General features: G+C 37.0%; 1 protein-coding gene and 1 non-coding gene across 3 annotated transcripts; both read right to left on the bottom strand.

Moving 5' to 3' along the window:
- Positions 1 to 3,633: 3,633 nt before the first annotated feature.
- Positions 3,634 to 13,825, bottom strand: LOC131946939 (ras-like GTP-binding protein Rho1). 2 transcript variants are annotated; one of them, XM_059307990.1, is made up of 5 exons: positions 13,700 to 13,825; positions 10,627 to 10,799; positions 7,150 to 7,299; positions 6,334 to 6,476; positions 3,634 to 5,622 (listed from the first exon to the last, which is right to left on the bottom strand). In XM_059307990.1, exons 2-5 carry the CDS (start codon positions 10,783 to 10,785, stop codon positions 5,484 to 5,486), a joined length of 591 nt encoding a protein of 196 aa, XP_059163973.1. In that variant the 5' UTR covers positions 10,786 to 10,799; positions 13,700 to 13,825; the 3' UTR covers positions 3,634 to 5,483. The 2 variants fall into 2 exon arrangements, with proteins under 2 accessions (XP_059163973.1, XP_059163972.1); XM_059307989.1 differs by lacking the exon at positions 13,700 to 13,825 and adding an exon at positions 11,572 to 11,711.
- Positions 13,826 to 16,626: 2,801 nt separating this feature from the next.
- On the bottom strand, positions 16,627 to 16,708 carry Trnal-uaa (transfer RNA leucine (anticodon UAA)). Its single transcript has one exon. It is a non-coding gene; the product is annotated as a tRNA-Leu (tRNA).
- Positions 16,709 to 19,781: the final 3,073 nt, after the last annotated feature.

Raw genomic sequence — 19,781 nt, 5'->3', positions numbered from 1 at the left:
ATCTTAAAGGGCAAAGTAGACCGATAAACAAAACGCAACACCGTGTAATATACTTTGACTACTTGAGGATACGTCGTATCAATTATAACGTTAGCAACTGAAACGGAGAGTTTAACAAACTCCACTTACGGGCTAAAACAAACACAATGTCAATTACATACACACTAAATTAGTACATACACTGTTCGCTAAATGAAACTAGAAGGAAGAGGAATATATATCTTAGTCTTGCAGCAGATTACCTTGCCATGTTCGCTTTAGTATTACAGTTTTCATCAAACTTCTTTTTGACTTGAACGTCTTTAATTTAAGAAGGTTTACTTATACATAATACATTACGTCAGTGGCGTGCAGACCTATGTAGATGACCGGGGCAAACTCAGGCGGAAGATGCCCCCATATATATATATATATACATATATATATATATATACATATATATATATATATATATATATATATATATATATATATATATATATATATATATATATATATATATATATATATATATATATATATATATATACATATATATATATATATATATATATATATATATATATATATATATATATATATATATATATATATATATATATATATATATATATATATATATATATAAAGCTTAGTTACAAATAAACAAATAAGTAGTGTTGGACGTTAATATACATAGAAAATAATTTATTTAAAAAATTGTACTTATCTTAATTAAGATGAAAACGTTGACTACAGCCAGCTAAATCCAAATGGAATGAGAGGTTGGGACTTGGGGGGGGGGGGGGGCGGAAAAGGGGGAGACAATCGCGGGACGTGTCGAGGTGGGGGGGGGGCTGTGATGCACTACAAAAGAGCTTCATCCGGTTTTGTATTACCACCCGGGACCACAGGGACAAAACGTTGTCCGTGTCTACAATTAGGGCGTCAGATACGCCTTTATTTATGGGATGCTTCTCTCTTGGCCTGTTTAGGAATTCCTAAGTGTAACTAATACAGGTGAGAGTGTGCATTGAACTAGAGATGTTTCAGATTTTTTTCTCTAAACGACTTTGTCAAAACGTCAACGCTTTAAAGAGATGGGTGATGCTAGATACTCTCAAACTATCTTAACCTTGAATATAACAGAAGTGTACCTTGGTTGGCTAAAGATTGCCAGCCCTAAAAAAAAAACACTTCTACATCGGACTGTGTTTAAAAATCCACTATGCTATGTCAGACCCTCCCTAGACTTGGACGCGTTTTCCCAAATTTAACACCCAAGTACGCCTGTCTAGTTCAGGTGGGGGAAAATCCACTAACGGCTTCCATAGCCTAAAAACCCACACCGCATCCCCACATTTCATTACATCAAAATGGGCTCAATAACTCTATAGATAGCTCTACTATTAACTGAAATAAAACTGGCTCTGTATGTGCCGCCAATTACTTTAAAGAAAGCTCTACTCAGAGTTAAAATACTTTAACTTTAACACTACTTAAAGCATGCTCCTCCTATTTGTAAAAATCAATATGGGCACAATTATTCTGAATGATATCATTACAATGTATGGAAAACAATATGTTGATTCGTATTCTTGAGATTGTCGCTACAGTGTATCAAAAACAATAAGGGCATTCTAATTCTTAAGTATGCTTATATAATGCATGAAAATAAATATATACTAATGGCTGCCAGTGTCGTAGCTATCGTAAAGCTAGAGTAAGCAAGGCATAGCGGCCGAAGGTAATTAGGGTCCGTTTTTCTTCTTTTAAAAAGTTAAAACTTTTACATTGGAATTTTGATATTTATTTTATATTTATATAAATAATTTTAAAAAATGAAATCAAGTTGTTTTTTTTTCTACTGTAGAAATAATTTAATTTAAAAAAAAGGCCCAAAGTCATTTCTTAGTGTACAGGCAGTGGCATTCAGTGTGGGGGAGGGCGGGCGACTAACATTATTAACCGTGTTAATTTTTGCATAGGGGCCCGAAAATCCTAATTACGCCACTGAAGGCTGCTCATACAATTTAACAAAAAAAGGTTTGGGCGTTATTATACTACAAATGGCCATATATTTAACCAAAGATGCCCTTAAAATTTATAATAATAATATGGGCTTAATTACCCTTTGGATGCCCTTAAAATGGATCATAATGAAGAAGTACATTTTAAAAAAGCTCTAGAGATGCCCCCAATGTTAACAACGATGATTGGTGTAGTTACTGTTGCAGGTCCTTTGAGTGTTATACATGAATATAAGCATAATTACTTTCAAGATGCCCCTACAATATATAAAATGAAGATGGGCATACTTACTGTATGGATGCCTTTAAAATGTATTATAAAGTGAAGTGGGCATATTACTAAATGCTCATAAAATATATTTTAACGAATATACGAATAATTACTTTAAAGATGCCCCTACAGTGTATAAAAATAAATATGATTTAATTACTCTACGGATGTCCTTGAAAATGAGTATAACGATTACGCGTATATTACTTTAAAGATGCCCCTACAGTGCATGTGAATAATTTGGTCACAAGTACTCTAAACGATGCCCCTACACTTTACTAAATAAATATCACACACATTGATTAAGGAATATCATTGACTTCCATAGGACTACCCTTCATTGATACCCGCTTTTTCTATAAAAGTTTTGCTATACGGACAGTGTAATGTTAAAACGAGTGACAGACGATTGAGTGTTACAATTTGTTTGAGTGAGATCGCAAAACATATGGAAAGTTACGATGACACAATGACGCGACATATGGCAACAATTTTTAAATTACAAAAAAAAAAAAAAAAGAATAATTTTTCCCCCCACCTCCGCTGGATGCCCCTCAGTGGTGGTTGCCCGGGGCCTGGGCCCCATCCGCCCCCCCCCCTCTGCACGCCACTGCATCACGTCTAATTAAATTTTTTATTTTTACCACTAAATTTATTTTGTTTTTCTATATCTTGCATTGTCCTCTTAATTTTTGATCACTTAGTAAAAATGTGCTTTAGATTATAAACTAAAAGTTAAAAAAAAACAACGTTATAGTACGTCGTGTCAATTGAGACAGCGTTTAAAATGTCTACATTTAAATTTCACCAAAATAATGACGTAAAAACTAAATACAATATGACGTAAGCATACATATCATTCAATCAATTCACTCTAAGGTACACATCAATAATTTTTATTGATTAAGGGGCATGGGGGGGGGGGAGAGCACATTTAAACACAAACACAGGAACGTTAATTTATCCGAACATCACGGGGGAAAAACGTGTGTTTTAAAGCCGTAGAATAAGACAGTGAACAGAAAATATAATTATTGTTATTTTTACTCAGGCCGTTTCAGCGGAGAAGAGGGAAAGTATTATTGGGTCAATTTTGGGTATGTTCAGGTCTTGGGTCAGTTTTGGGTGTGGTGGTGTCTTGGGTCAGTAGTTTTGGTCGTGTCATGGGTCAGTTAGGGGTATGGCATCTTGGCTCAGTTTTGGGTATGGTCATGTCATGGGTCAGTTTTGGGTATGGTGGTGTCTTAGGTCAGTTTTTGGGTATTTCCTAGGTTTAATATTGAGATTAAGGATATTAAAACATATGCAACAATTTCAATTGTACCTCAACGTAAATAACAATGTGTTCTCATAATTTTTGGCTTTATTTTCAATACAGTCAATGATGTAATTGCATACAAGTATAAAACAAGCAAGCATGAATATGAATCATATCTCAGTATTGAAATATCTTCATTGCAATTGGTCCATAGTTAAAACTAGCATTACAACTAGATATGACTTGAATCTGACCAGACCTCTCCTCATTCAGTCAATGCTGTCTCTCTCGTTTACTGACGTAATATGGCTTACATCCGGTGCAACAGAGCTATGTACAAGTAATTGTTTAGAAAATAAACAATAAATATCACAGTAAGGTTCAACTCATGTACTGCAAAATATCAACATGGGAAGTTAATACAAGACTGGTAGTCATCCACTGCATTCAGAACTAATTCATTCGTCACACAAAGTGGGTTCAAATCACTCAGTCATCAGATTCTTACAGCTCCAAAGTTCATCATTCACAAATACTTTTATATTTTAGTCACTCACTGCATTCAGATCTAATAAATTCATTCACATTTCATAAATTCATCACACAAAAAGTGTGTTGAAATCACTCATTCATAAGATTACACAGCTCCAACGAATTCATCACTCACACATAATATGTAATAGTTTAGTTATCTTGTGCATTCAGATTTAATGAAAATTCATTCATCACACAGACAAAAAGTGTTGAAATCACTCAGTCATATCATTCCTACAGTTCCAACAAACTTATCACTCACAAACACTGTGTAATATTTTACTAACTCACTGCAAACAGATTTAATTCATTCATCACACAGACAAAAAGTTTTGAAATCACTCAATCAGTCCTATAGTTCCAACAAACTATCACTCACAAACATTGTGTGATATTTTACTCACTCACTGCATACAGTTTTAATTCATTCATCACACAGACAAAAAGTGATATTTTACTCACTCATTGTGTGATATTTTACTCAGTCACTGCCTACAGACATAAAAAAATATTAACACCTTTTACTGGCATCATTTTGTCCATTTGCTGTCACCCAATGTTGACAAACAAACCAAATTACTGAAACTGTTACTAGAAACAACACACCCAGTCAAATCTACAGATTCAGTGCCGTACATTTAGCCACATATACATCTTGGTTTTATTTCACATATGTTTAGTTTGTCACACACATAATCTCATATTCATTATATTTATAACATTTCACATTTTAAAACTTCACATAGGTTCAGTATGTCAGACACACATACTCTCACATGCACCAGAATATCTCATATAGATCTACATTTTAAAACACCATTTATAATTTAGTATGTCAGACACACATACTTTCACATCCACCAAAATATCTCATATAGATCTACATTTTAAAACACCATTTATAATTTAGTATGTCAGACACACATACTTTCACATCCACCAAAATATCTCATATAGATCTACATTTTAAAACACCATTTATAATTTAGTATGTCAGACACACATACTCTCACATCCACCAAAACACCTCATAAAGATCTAAATTTTAAAACCTCACTTATATTAGTATTTTAGACACACATACTGTCACATCCACCAAAACACCTCATATAGCACATTTGAAATGTCACATTCAAAATTTCATCACATACATACTTTAAGTCATGAATTTATATTTTAATTCCACACATACAATTTCACAACACATTATCTTACGTGAGTCACAATTAATCCTTGATATTCATGGAATGTTTGTCAAGTCAACTAAAGGATTTTTCATCTCATCCAAGTAAAACTTTTTACGATTTGACCTCGGAAAATGTTTATAGTCCTTCATATTGCTTGAGAGAAACACTTTAAAGGAATTTTTTTTTACAATTCAAAAATTTACATAAGAATCTTTTAAAGATGTTCAGAGTATCCTACACTTTTTGAACTTTCTCTTGCCACTTTTGCTTATATTTAAGGCGTGTCTGGTTGCTACTTCAAAAACTTCACGAATTCCATCCTTCGTACGAGCTGAGCACTCAACATAGGCAGCCGCACCAATCCTGATAGAGGAGAGAAACAGATGGGATTCATTTCAAAAGTTATGTTAAAATGTGTACAAATAATTGCATATTATAAAAAGATAAATATAGATAAATTTAAAAAAAAAGAAAAATCAGAAATGTATCTGTATTAAAAGAAGGTATTTTAAAATAAATAATCTATACCCTCAAAATAAGAAATTTGAATTCCAGTTCCATTGATGGTTTAATAAAATGTTTATAGAGAATATTTTTCCTTTATTTATGATGTTTTAAGTCCAAGGGAGAGAACTGTGAAATGAACTCTAACCCAAATAACTTATCTTAACCCAAATTGTTAATTTTACAAGTAGTAGTCATTAGTAACTTCTGGAGCTATTTGTCAACAATGTAGATCAGATAAAATCATCGTTTTTATAAAATCAACAGCACATGATTGTATTGTGTGGCTAGTGTTATGTACAATTCAGTCCAGGAACCCAAAACAGCTGGATGAGCTCAGGGAGACATGTGAGTTAAAAACTGAGTTGTAAACACCACCTCCCGTGGGAAGTAAGAACATTAACCTAATGTAACAAATATAACAAAACCCACATTTACCTCATGTAACAAATATAACAAAACCCACATTTACCTCATGTAACAAATATAACAAAACCCACATATACCTCATGTAACAAATATAACAAAAACCCACTATAATATGAAATAGTGTAAAGAAATAGTGTGTACCTATCCGCCATGGCTCGCCCCTCCTCAGCCTTGACTGGACTTTGTTTGAGTCTAGCCAGATCCTCAATGGTCCCTGGGTCGTTGCGCAGGTCTTTCTTGTTGCCAACTAGGATGACCGGCACGTTGGGACAAAAATGCTTGACCTGCGGGGTGGACAAAATCAGACATCTTTACCTGGACATTTTCCTAAGGTGTGTTATTTTAAGGTGGCGGGGAATTCAGTAACTGGTTACTTTCAGTTCTGTAATGGCTTTCAGTGGTGTAGGCACAAGGTCATTTGGGGGGGGGGGGGGGGGGGGGAGAGGGGGAGGTGGGAGAGGGAGGGAGGGTTGTAGTAAAAGTTTTAGAACCAACATCATAAAATTCTACCTGTGCCACTAACATCTGTTACAAGTTTCAAGTAGTTTATAAATAGAATGCTTGACTTACAACCTAGATGACTTTTTATGGGTACTTAATTCAGTTCAACAACATTAAACTTGTGGTGTCTAGCTCTTTATGGGTACAGTCAGTTCTACAACATTAAACTTGTCAGGTCTATCTCTCACTTAAAGCACACATACACTAGAGGGGCTTTAGTCTTCAGCTTAACACTTCTGCTGTGGTCTTATATTTCAATGTGGGCATCTAATGACTTTACATTTCTACCTTCGTCAATAGCTATAAGTTAACAATAGCTATAAGTTAACAATAGCTGTATGTTAAGGTAAGACAGCTATACCAACACCCCCCCCCCCCCCCCACCACTGCCTACGCCACTGCAAGTTTCACATCGCCATACACGTTTGCACCGAACCAAACGACGCCACCGCCTACCTCTGGCGTCCATTTCTCCGAGACATTCTCCAGACTGTCGGGATTGTCTATACTGTAACACAGGAGAATGACGTGTGTATCGGGGTATGACAGGGGACGTAACCGGTCGTAATCTTCCTGACCCGCCGTGTCCCATAGTGCTAGCTCCACCTAATCACAGAAAGAGGGAAAAAAATCTTTGCATAAATTATAATTTATCTAGTTGAATTTTTTTTGAGGTTCAGCAAATTAATCCTTTAAGGCGTGAATTAAATATATCATATAGTGAGGTAACAGTCAGTTGTCATGGGAGACGCAGGGTTAAATCAAGACGGTAAGAAGGCGAGCTCTGTTTACTGTAGTTTACACCACGAGAGAACAGAGAGAGAGAGTAGCGTCATTAGGGAGGGGGTGACCGAACCAGGTGACACCCTAGAGACGCCACTGGCACTAGCTCAGGTTGATCAAGTGACCTACACATTGCTACAGTGATGCCTTCGATTGCGAAATGAATAAGCACACAGGCAAGCTGTTTACTCGTCATATGTGTGGTGGGTGGGGGGGGGGGGAATAAAGGGTGGTTGATCTTAACCCCGGATGCTGCTATTCTAATGGATCCCGTGGTTCATTGAAGAGAAAATCACACAGCCTGTAGTAGTTTCGTAGAAACACAACAGTAGGTCTGTACGTACTGGCTCTACGTGGAATAAGAGGCCGGGGCACAAGCGTAAAACACGAACAACACACAAAGAGGGCTCAAGGTTAAAAAAATAAACACAAGTAAACCAGTCTCCACTCAAGTTCCCCCCCACCCCCTAACCCCTCAGTGAACACTAGCCTGTATAGTATACATAGACACAGACAACCAGTCAACTGTCCAATTTTCCCGCGCGATCCTCCGTGACCGCAGCTATGGGAAGATCTATGGGTGGATAGCAGATACGTAGCAGATACAGACTTGGGAATCTAAGACTTGCAAACACACATTTTCGTGGTGTGATCGTGTGAACTAGCAGGGTAGGCCTACAGCAGTTTTACAGTTGGCAACAAGTCTCCAGGAAGGTGAATCATGTGCCACAAGTATTGAAAACATTAAATTATGTCTTCAGGTAGGTGAATCACATGCCACACGTATTGAAAACATTAAATTATGTTTTCAGGAAGAAAAAATCACACGCAGCAAGTATTGAAATGAAACAATAAAACGTCTTCAGGAAGGAAAATCACGTGATACGCCTATTAAAACTTCCGGTGAAAACAGAGTTTAGAACAGATAATTAAATTAAGGAAATAATTATGTCCGATTTTTTCAGGATTGTTTTAAATTACTGGTAACATGCTGACGACGTGGTCGGATCGTAGTGCTCACGACTACTAACACTAAAGTCTCGAGTTCGGATTCCGGGCTCGAGACAATAGGAAGTCATTGAGTACATCAAGCTTAGATGGGTGTCTGAGTTACGTTAGAGGAGCCAAGGCGGCGAGACATATATCCCCCTGTATGCATGAACACACTATCCCACTGTATGCATGACCACACTATCCCACTGTATGCATGTCCACACTATCCCCCTGTATTAATGACCAGACTATCCCACTGTGTGCATGTCCACACTATCCCACTGTATGCATGTCCAGACTATCCCACTGTATGCATGACCACACTATCCCACTGTATGCATGTCCACACTATCCCATGCATGACCACACTATCCCACTGTATGCATGACCACACTATCCTACTGTATGCATGAACACACTATCCCACTGTATGCATGAACACACTATCCCACTTTATGCATGACCAGACTATCCCACTGTATGCATGTCCACACTATCCCATGCATGACCACATTATCCCACTGTATGCATGAACACACTATCCCACTTTATGCATGACCAGACTATCCCACTGTATGCATGTCCACACTATCCCATGCATGACCACATTATCCCACTGTATGCATGAACACACTATCCCACTTTATGCATGACCAGACTATCCCACTGTATGCATGTCCACACTATCCCATGCATGACCACATTATCCCACTGTATGCATGAACACACTATCCCACTTTATGCATGACCACACTATCCCACTGTATGCATGTCCACACTATCCCATGCATGACCACACTATCCCACTGTATGCATGACCACACTATCCTACTGTATGCATGAACACACTATCCCACTGTATGCATGAACACACTATCCCACTTTATGCATGACCACACTATCCCACTGTATGCATGTCCACACTATCCCATGCATGACCACATTATCCCACTGTATGCATGTCCACACTATCCGCCTGTATGCATTACCAGACTATCCCACTGTATGCATGTCCACACTATCCCCCTGTATTCATGACCAGACTATCCCACTGTATACATATTGCATAACCACACTATCCACCTTTATGTAGTGGTCATTGAAACAAATGAACTCTCTATTTATCTGATTCATCATTCTCGTGTGACTTCGGCACGAAAGTGAATAAAACAAGCTGAGGATCACACTTGGATGAGAACAACAGACAGACATGCATCGTGTCATACATGTATCACGTGTCATGTGACGTATCATGTGACGTGACATATGTGAAATAAAAAATTGACAACCGAAAAAAAACCCCAAACGATTGTGCTTTTCTAGGCATTACAATACATTTGTCTCATTGCTTCTACAGCCATAAGGCCCACAGCACTTCGTTTGTTCTTCTATTAGTGCCTGATTAACTATTCAGAAATAGATATATATTTTTTATAGACTTTGCCTCCCCCCAAACACCCTTTGAACCATTACATAGGGCGACACTCCTCAATGCACTGTTAGTCATCCTGTGTGTTGACGCTAATGATGTATTTCTATGTACAAGATAATCACGGTAATTAATGTAATACATCGAATTGTGTTTCTGTACGGGGTTTCAAATTCTCCAAGGCATTATGGCCGATTTACCTCAACTAGAGGCGGATTCATAATTAAAAATTATTTCTGACAAGATATGTTCGATGATCCATTAAATGACACCTCACCCCTCTATGGTTATCACATATGGAAGTTTAACCCAAATTCTTCTCTGACACCTCATGTACCTAATACACCCCAACCCCCACCCCACCCTCTCCGTTCTACTTGATGCCTCGAGTACTCACTTTGTTAAACCACGTAGTACCCAAACACCGTCAGCACACACACTGTACCAAAACACAAACAGACATCAGGAAACTGGTCTACGCTGCCCCCAAGGAACTGGTCTACCCCCCCCCCCCCCCCAAGGAACTGGTCCACCCCCAGCCCCAACATAAGACCTGGTGTACTCACCGTTTTACCGTCCACCACAATATCCGCCACGTAGTTCTCAAAGACCGTGGGGACGTAGACCTCAGGGAACTGGTCCACCCCCACCCCCCAGGGAAATGGTCCACCCCCCCCCCCAAGGAACTGGTCCACCCCTCCCCCCAACATAAGACCTGGTGTACTCACCGTTTTACCGTCCACCACAATATCCGCCACGTAGTTCTCAAAGACCGTGGGCACGTAGACCTCAGGGAACTGATCCTTGCTGAAGACGATGAGCAGACACGTCTTGCCGCACGCCCCGTCCCCCACAATCACAAGCTTCTTCCTTATAGGGCTCGACATGATCTCTGTAATCTCTGGGGGTTCAAACAAAAATAAAATAATATTTTTCCTTAATCAATCTTATAAATAAAAACAGCTACTTCGAAATATCGATGACTAACTGTATACAATATTTCTAAGAAAATCGACACTGTTTAAAGTATTCATTACGTAAGCTGAATACCGTGTTAAACTAAATAACACACACCCATTGAATGATATGTAAGAATTGAATGTGGTGTACAGACATGAATGTAAGACATAAGTCTACACGCTGCGGGTGTGGATTGTCTAACTGTGGTTGTATAGTCAGCTGTCGGGCCGCATGTTAATGCAGGGAGATTAAATATTGACAGGTTTAAAAAGCTGAAACGTGATTCGTTTTCTTATTATATAAACGTAGTGCAGCTTTTGTACTATATCTAGACAGTAAAGGTAAAACGAAGAAATGAGATTCGACTTTTATTTAGCTTGGCACAAATGAATTGACTTTTGTAAACGCTAACACAAAGAGATGTGTTTTTAAACAGGAGCGTGGTCGAATATTTATAGATTGGTGACGCCGCTTTCATTATGTTACACAAACATAATTGAAGTTATCTATTACATTTAGCTAACTGTAGGCCTACATTTGAGGGGCCACCGCAAGCCACTCAAGAGCGTATCGTTAATGTTAATCTTTAGTATTATAACATTTTGGTAGGTCATACAAAACGTATAAGCCAATGTGCTAGAGATTACTTTAAAATTAATAAAAATAAGGACAATTTAAATAAATAGAACAAAAAGAAGTAAAACAATTCAAACCTTTAAACGAGGACTACTACACGTGTGGTATAATTTTCCCTACACGGAAGGAACTGTTATCTTTCAGTTTGATTCAACGAACTGGGATTCCTAGGGTTTCCATGAACAGACTGATATGAAAACCTGCATACCAGCGCTATCTTACGACATACCAAGGTGACAGAGCCACGGGCCGCGTACGGGGGAGGGGGTGGGGAAGTTAGATATGACCACAAGCTGTGTGTAGTGGGTGGGGGAGGCGGATAACAGATATGAAGAGATCCGACCACAATGTTGAGTGGCATGGGAGGGAGAGGGGGGGGGGGCACGAGGAGAGATGATACAGATAAAGGAGATACAGCCAGTGCGTGATGGGGGGGGGGGGGGTGTATCTAACAACTCTTCACATGTCAGTTTTCACGGATCAGCAGATTTTTGTAGCTGACCGCCAATACACCAATACCCCCCCCCCCCCCTGCTGACCTTTGGGTTCTTGTCTTGTCCAGATTATATATGGCCTAGTTACAAATAGTAGTAGCCTAGTTTAGTTTTAAAACATGACGCACAAAAAAGGAAACAACTCTCTATCTTTTTAAACCAAAATTACACATATAATCACATGCTAGTTGATACCTTAACTTCGCTGCTTTTGGCTTGGTAAATTAACAATTAAGGGGGGAAATAGCATTAAAGTTATTGAGACACATCTAAAAACATAATTTAAAAATATGAGACTGTAGCCCTTAATCAGTCTAGATATGAACAGAATGTTTTCTCTTACATAGTTTATTCAAGACGTTATAATTTTAAACCTTTTTTTAGAGGATATCATCGCTATTTTCCAATGTTTTAGACTTTTAGAGGCTACATTTGTTGTTTCACTAATGGGCTCTTCACACGGTAAACAAATCCCCTGCCACGGGGAGTGTGACAACAGCATTAGTTGTACTTAGAGCGGGCGTGGTTGACATTCCTCAGGATTTAAACCAGACCGAAAGAGGAAGGGTAACTCGTGGGCGAAACTAGGTCAGCGACTTGCTGGCTGTCGTTGCTATCAACTTCAACCGGTGACTAATTTATTTTGAACAGCACTTTATTTTATCCCACGACTTTCGGAAACCGAACAATCATCCGATCATGTTTTAGGTTAACCGCTGATGCTAGATGTAGATCTATCGGTAATGATTAGATGAAAAATATAACTGCAGCATTGACAAGCTGCCCCGGGGGTCGTTAAATAACATCCACTAATTGCATTTAGCCGACGCAATGTCTGTAGCGCTTAGACATAAGTAGCGAAAAAAAATCGATAGCAAACGCATAAAGCATTGACAGCGTGCCAATAATTATGGGATATTAGCTGCGTGCTCGCTAGAGTGTTCTAGATACTGACATTGAAAGATAAGGAGACTAGGCGTCGAATTAAAGACTGGAAAGTATGTAGGCCATTATGAGCCACGTCCTGTAATACAACATAGAGTTCTATAGACTTTGTGGTTCCTAAAGCTGTCCCCCTCATATATATATATATATATATATATATATATATATATATATATATATATATATATATATATATATATATATATATATATATATATATATATATATATATATATACATATATATACTAGCTTATATAGGCCCATATGTGTATGTTTGTTTATAGGCTTTATACACAAACATACACATACATTTTATATATATATATATATATATATATATATATATATATATATATATATATATATATATATATATATATATATATATATATATATATATATATATATATATATATGTGTGTGTGTGTTTGTGATCCGAAGTTGTATAGCAACAGATGATACAAGAATAGGCCCACATACTTGATCTAGACCAATTTAATTTGCCTTTATTTATAACATACAATTATCCGTGAAACACAGATAAAGGTTATTTATATGTTGGAAACAATGTATAATATATAAGTTTACGATACAATTCAGTGAGATCAAATTGGACAGTCGTTAAGTCTCAATTTTGGGGCTATCAAAACATAAAGGGGGGGGGGGGGCTACAAATAAATACAACTATTAAGTACCCTTAATTCATATGTACAATACAGAGAATAATTTAAAATACCCATTTATCTGTTTTAAATGTGTCTTACCTTTTCAAGAAAATCTGGACAAACTTTTAAAAACTTCCCTGTGTAATGTCTCGTCGCTGTGACTCTAAAGGACTTTGATATGTCAACCATTCCTTCTTTTTATACTACACGCCCGATGTTTCTAAAAATAAAAAACTCATTCACGGCTTCCCATTGGTTGATATAAATCACTATTCTATTTTAAGCATCTGACATGGGGGTTTCTCAAGTATTTAGGTTACACCTCCAGCCCACATGATGTGACGATATCAAATAGCGTAGAGGAATGCAACAGGTAGACCTAGTATTATATACTTAACATTACAACTAGAGAAACAGGCAAATGTTTACATTACATGTGTATAGCCCCTCCCCACACTGTACACGGGGACGGGCATCAATACACAAATAGAAGTTTGGGTCAATTTTGACTACGGCCTCTGACCAAAGATTCACTCAGGCTACACTTTTCAAATATTACGTCACAAAACTTAATCCCACCGCCCCCCGACCCTGGAATAAAGCAATAAATGATCCCCATACCTATGACGGGGTCATAAAGCAATGGCGTCACGCTTTTTGGAACGATTTAGTTCCCCCCCCCCCCTGGTAAAAATTTCAGTTTCTGTTGTTCATAACATCGATTTTATTCTAACATATTTTCTGGGTTCGTTCAACAACACTTTACCACTTACCAAAATAGTCTTTTAAAATCCCGAAACAACAAGAGTACAATGAGTCATCTAACTTTCTGTAGAAATAGTTTGGTATTTAGCGTCCGTTTTCAGTCATGAGATCATAACAAAGTATGTTCAGATTAATGACACGTTGATTGGATGTTTAATTACACTTAACTTCTCCCCTCTCCCTTCCGTTGCCGCAGGTGTCTGCACCTCCCCACCCCACCCCATAATGAATACCTAACTCTGTTGTAATGATCCTCCCATAAACCACGTCAAACGGTTGAGATGGGGAGGGGGGGGGGGAAGAGGGGGGGGGGGGTTGGGAGGAAGAATGAAGTTTGGACTTCAGTGAGGATCAGTGACGACCAACGATTTGGCATTTAAAATTATAAAAAAATTCCAGTTTTCCCCCCACATAAAAACGGATCACTCACCACACTTAAAGTTGACCTACCTAAAGTAACATTTTACATGGGGGCGGGGGGGGGGGGGAGGTAAAGGTAGGCTAAAGCGTATAGTAATTTGTGTGTGTGTATGGTGGGGAGGGGGGAAGAGGAGAGTGAAGACAAAGTGTATCGTCATTTATGAGTGTGCGTGTGTGTGTGAGAGGGGGGGGGGGTTGACGTTTTTGTCTATGGGGGTGAGATAAAAATTAGAAAAAAAAAATGGTGATGTCAGTGATGGAAACATCCTAAGATTACCTCGTTGTTTGGAACTTAGTAGCCCATGACCACTGACATACACGCCCATGTAACGGCAACATACACGCCCTTGTAACAGCGACATACACGCCCATGTAACACCGACATACACGCCCATGTAACATCGACATACACGCCCATGTAACATCGACATACACGCCCATGTAACATCGACATACACGCCCATGTAACACCGACATACACGCCCATGTAACATCGACATACACGCCCATGTAACATCGACATACACGCCCATGTAACATCGAGATACACGCCCATGTAACAGCGACATACACGCCCATGTAACACCGACATACACACCCATGTAACACCGACATACACACCCATGTAACACCGACATACACACCCATGTAACACCGACATACACTACCATGTAACAATGACACGTGACTTTCCAACAAAACAGTAACGCTAATCAATGTTTAATGATTAATTAGTTTAATGCATAGTTTCTCCACAATTTTTAACTCTAAATGAGAGGGCTGTTTTAAAATATGTTTAAAGGGAACACATATTTTATGATTTAAAGGTGTGAATACATTACAATTAAATTCGTTATTATGTTAATTTTTAAATTACGATTGTTTAAAACAACGCTCAGTCCTAGCATAAAAAAAAACCTAACTATATAAATTACTTGAGCCACGTCATGATGGCGATTATTTCTACTTAGCGGGCAAAGGGACGTAATCAAAACAGAGTTATTTTGAAAAAACGTTCGTTATGGGTTATGTGCTCTAACATTTGTGTAAAAGAAAATTTTCTTTTTATTTTCGATTATTTAGAAAATGTGTTTCCTTTTTTTCCGATTACTTACTTACTAATATATTAATGGTTTTAAAAATATGACAAAACTCAACACCCCCGCAAATTTTAATTGCTTAATATTGAAATAGACTTCTTTAAAAGTGGAATTTACTAAGACTACAATCAACAATGCTATGCTTTGTCTATACAATATCCTAAATAAATGTATGTGTATGGGAATAGCGGAATGGTGATTCATGTAGCCCTATTGGCCTGCTTATACTGGCATCACGGCTGGTCCTGATTGCCTAAAATAGTTGCTTGAAATTTTTTATTCAACTCACCTTGTAATTTTTATACTTATGTTCGATAGAAACAGATGCTTTTAGTGTACGGAATTACACATGTGTAGGTAGACCATGTTTAACAAAGTCAATATATATATGTATATAAATGTGTGTGTGTGCGTGCGTATGTGTGTATGTATGTATGTTTGTAATTCGTAGTTATATAGCACCAGGTGATACAAAAAAAGAGCCCACGTACTAAATCAAGATCCGTTTAATTTGCCTTTTACAGCATATAATGATCCGTTAAGCACAAACTAAAAAGGTTATTTCGACATTGAGAACAAGAGTAAACAGAGTTTTACAATACAATTTAGTGAAAAGATATTCGACAACCGGGAAGTATTTTCAATCGTTTTTTTTTTTTTGCAAAAATGAAAAATGCAGTTAGCATTTAACGATTGACTTTGATAAACCTTTGCTAAACGTTAACTGCATTTCTTTTATTGCGTAGTGTACGGGATTCGAACCCGTGTAGGGAATCCCTATGTGATCTTAAGTCACACGCCTTAACCACTCGGCCAACACTACCTGAAAGGTTATGTCAAATTTAGACTAAATATAGCTAGCTTTGGATTATTAATACGTTTTGAACTTAATTAATGTAAGTTATCTTAATAAAGATTTCTAAAATTTCTAGTAGTTGCGACTCTACCGGACTTTTCTTTGTCAGCCATTCCTTCTTCTTTTACAAAACGCCCGATGTTTTAAAAAAAATAAAAACTCAATCACAGTTTCCTATTAGTCAGTACGAGCCGACCCGCTGCGTATCATACGCCGCTATTTAGTTGTTTTTTTTTCTCTACTTTTCAGTAATTTATAATTTGTGAATTCGACAGTACCAATGCTGCCACTGAAAATATTTGCTTAAAAACACTAAACCCCCCTCCCCCCCCCTCCCCAAGTGAAAGCAGCCTCCTCTTAGTTACCTCCTCTAAGTTTAAAATAGTTTCAAACTAAATTATCTGCCCCTAATAGCCGTCACCAAACCCGTCTCTATGATTATAAAATGTAAACAGCGTGACCACAGCTCACCAGACAATGTGGGGGTGGGGTGGGGGTGGTAGTGAAAGTGATAGAGAGGAAGAGAGGGGACTGCAAGGAGGCGCTTGCAGCTTGTTTTCTAACGGCTCCCAGAAGAGAATTATATATATAGATAAATCACTATTCTATTTTAAGCATCTGACATGGGGGTTTCTCAAGTATTTAGGTTACACCTCCAGCCCACATGATTTTACGATATTAATAGCGTAGAGGAATGCAACAGGTAGACCTAGTCACTTTACGTTAAAACAAGAGAGGCAGGCAAATGTTTACTTGTTTATAGCACCCCCCCCCCCAGTCTCCCCCCCCCCCCCCCCCCCGCTGTGCCCGTGAACGGACATTAAAGTAGTGATTAATACAGAAATAGAAGTTTAGCCCAGTTTGGGTCAATGTTGAACATAGGCAATGGCTTCTGACCTAAGTTTTGGGTGACACTTTTAAAATATTACATCACAAAACTTAGCCCCCCCCCCCCCCCCCCGACACACACTGAAATAAAGCAATAAAGGATCCCCGTACATAAATTTCCATTAGGTAGACCTCGTCATCCGAAGACATGCTTTTTGGGACGATTTTTTTAACCTCCCCCTCCCCATCCCCGCATAATAGCATATCTTCACAAAAAGCAAGAGCCAGTAGAGTACGCATGGCGGCCGCTTCCACTACGACCATTTTAAGGGTAGTGGCTCCTTTTTCTGAGATTAAAAAAAAAAAAAAAACCTTTAAAATAAGTTTGGCAAAACAAAATAAACACACGCAAAAAAACAACAACCTTTTAAACAAGTTTGGCAACAAAAAATAATCACACGCAAAAAAAAAACAACCTTTAAAACAAGTTTGGCAACAAAAAATAATCACACGCAAAAAAAAAAAAAAAAAAACAAAAAAAAAAAAACAACAACAGCAGCAAACACATTACTAAAACTACGAATTTAAAACAGTTACCCTGGCAGGTAATTCCTTCAAGGAGTAATGACTGGATAGCGATAATGTCCAGGGGTATTTAACAGTGATGGGGGTTATGTCTTAGACCAAGTTTCTCTAAAGATCTCTTTTCTAATTATTGTTTATAAATTTACATTTATTTCTGAACCGTTCCATATAGTAATTTTTTTTAATTTAATAGTGCTAGTATATTTAATAACTTTTCAAATTACTTATGGTAATTATTAAATTAGCTTCAATTACGCAACATTTCAATAGCTGGATAATTAAAATCTTTTTAAAAAGTTGTTCTTACAGCCGGGAAAGATCTACTTATTTGCTTGTGGAATTTAAAAAGGATTTATTGGTATAATTTTGACTATTTCTTGTTTTTCTCAAAATGTAACTTTTTATCAAAATAGTACTGGGGATGACGAAATATCTCAAAAACTATTTGAGAACTATCTTTAAAATTTCACACACATATTTAGTAACCACTGCCGTTGATAACAATGCTAAAATAAGTTGTGTAGGCCTATATTTGAAACTTTAGAAGAAAAAAATAGTTATGCCTACCTCCTATTTTTTACGATTATCTGTAAAGCAAAAAATTTGGCTAAATAATTTTAGTTCAAAATTGTTCGTGTATATCTAGGCCTATATTATTCACTGTTACGTTTTACTTTATTCTGGCTAATAGTTTTTAATAGTTGTTTTCAGAAGCGTATACAGGTCTCGGGTTAGGGGGAGCGGCGAGTCGAAAAAATCCGCCATATATATATATATATATATATATATATATATATATATATATATATATATATATATATATATATATATATATATATATATATATATATATATATATATACTAAAACTCAACTTTGTTTACATGTTTGAATATTTTATTTTTTTTCGTTTGTTTTTTTGTTTGGCTGATCGAGTATTGTGATAAGTTCTACTCTATCTGGAGAGCTGTAAAAAAAGTATGTAGGTAGAGAATAATTTTTTAATGCAGACAGACTGTTAATCACAAATTTATTTAAAGACGTTAATTAATTTATTGATTTATTCATAGGTAGATTAACCACATTTTTTAAAAAGATTAAAAAACCACTAGACTCGACGGAAACAGTGACGTCACATGATGTGTTTATTTTTTTTACATCAATAATGGCGGCCTATCGAAGAAGATTGTGTTCCCATTCCAATGTTTAACGCGTTCTAAAGCTAATTTTCTGTCGGCTTTAACTTTAACAATACGTCCGTTTGCTGTATTTATTACGTTCCAACACTTATATCAATTTTCAACTGTCTTTTTCATTTAGTTTTACGATAAATTTCTTTAGATCTACAATCTGTCCAAAAAAGTTATTTATAGATCTAGATCTAGAATCTAGGTCAAATCAAAGATTTATTAGTTATAAATACAATAAAAAAAAACGAGACTTAAGCAAACCAGTCGTAGATCTAGAATATAGATAATTCTATCTAGATTTAGATAATAATGAGTTTCTATATACTAAACTATTTTAGACCTTTATTATTTTGTATAAATCTTTGTTTGGAATATGGTAATTTTGAAATGCTGGATCCAGGGCCTATTAGCGTAGCTAATGATTAGATCTAGATCTAG

This window comes from Physella acuta, unplaced genomic scaffold (assembly GCF_028476545.2).
Source record: "Physella acuta isolate Inbredline_101_S28 unplaced genomic scaffold, ASM2847654v3 ptg000576l, whole genome shotgun sequence".
Classification (NCBI taxonomy): Eukaryota; Metazoa; Mollusca; class Gastropoda; family Physidae; genus Physella; species Physella acuta.
This window is presented reverse-complemented; position numbering and strand designations above follow the sequence as displayed.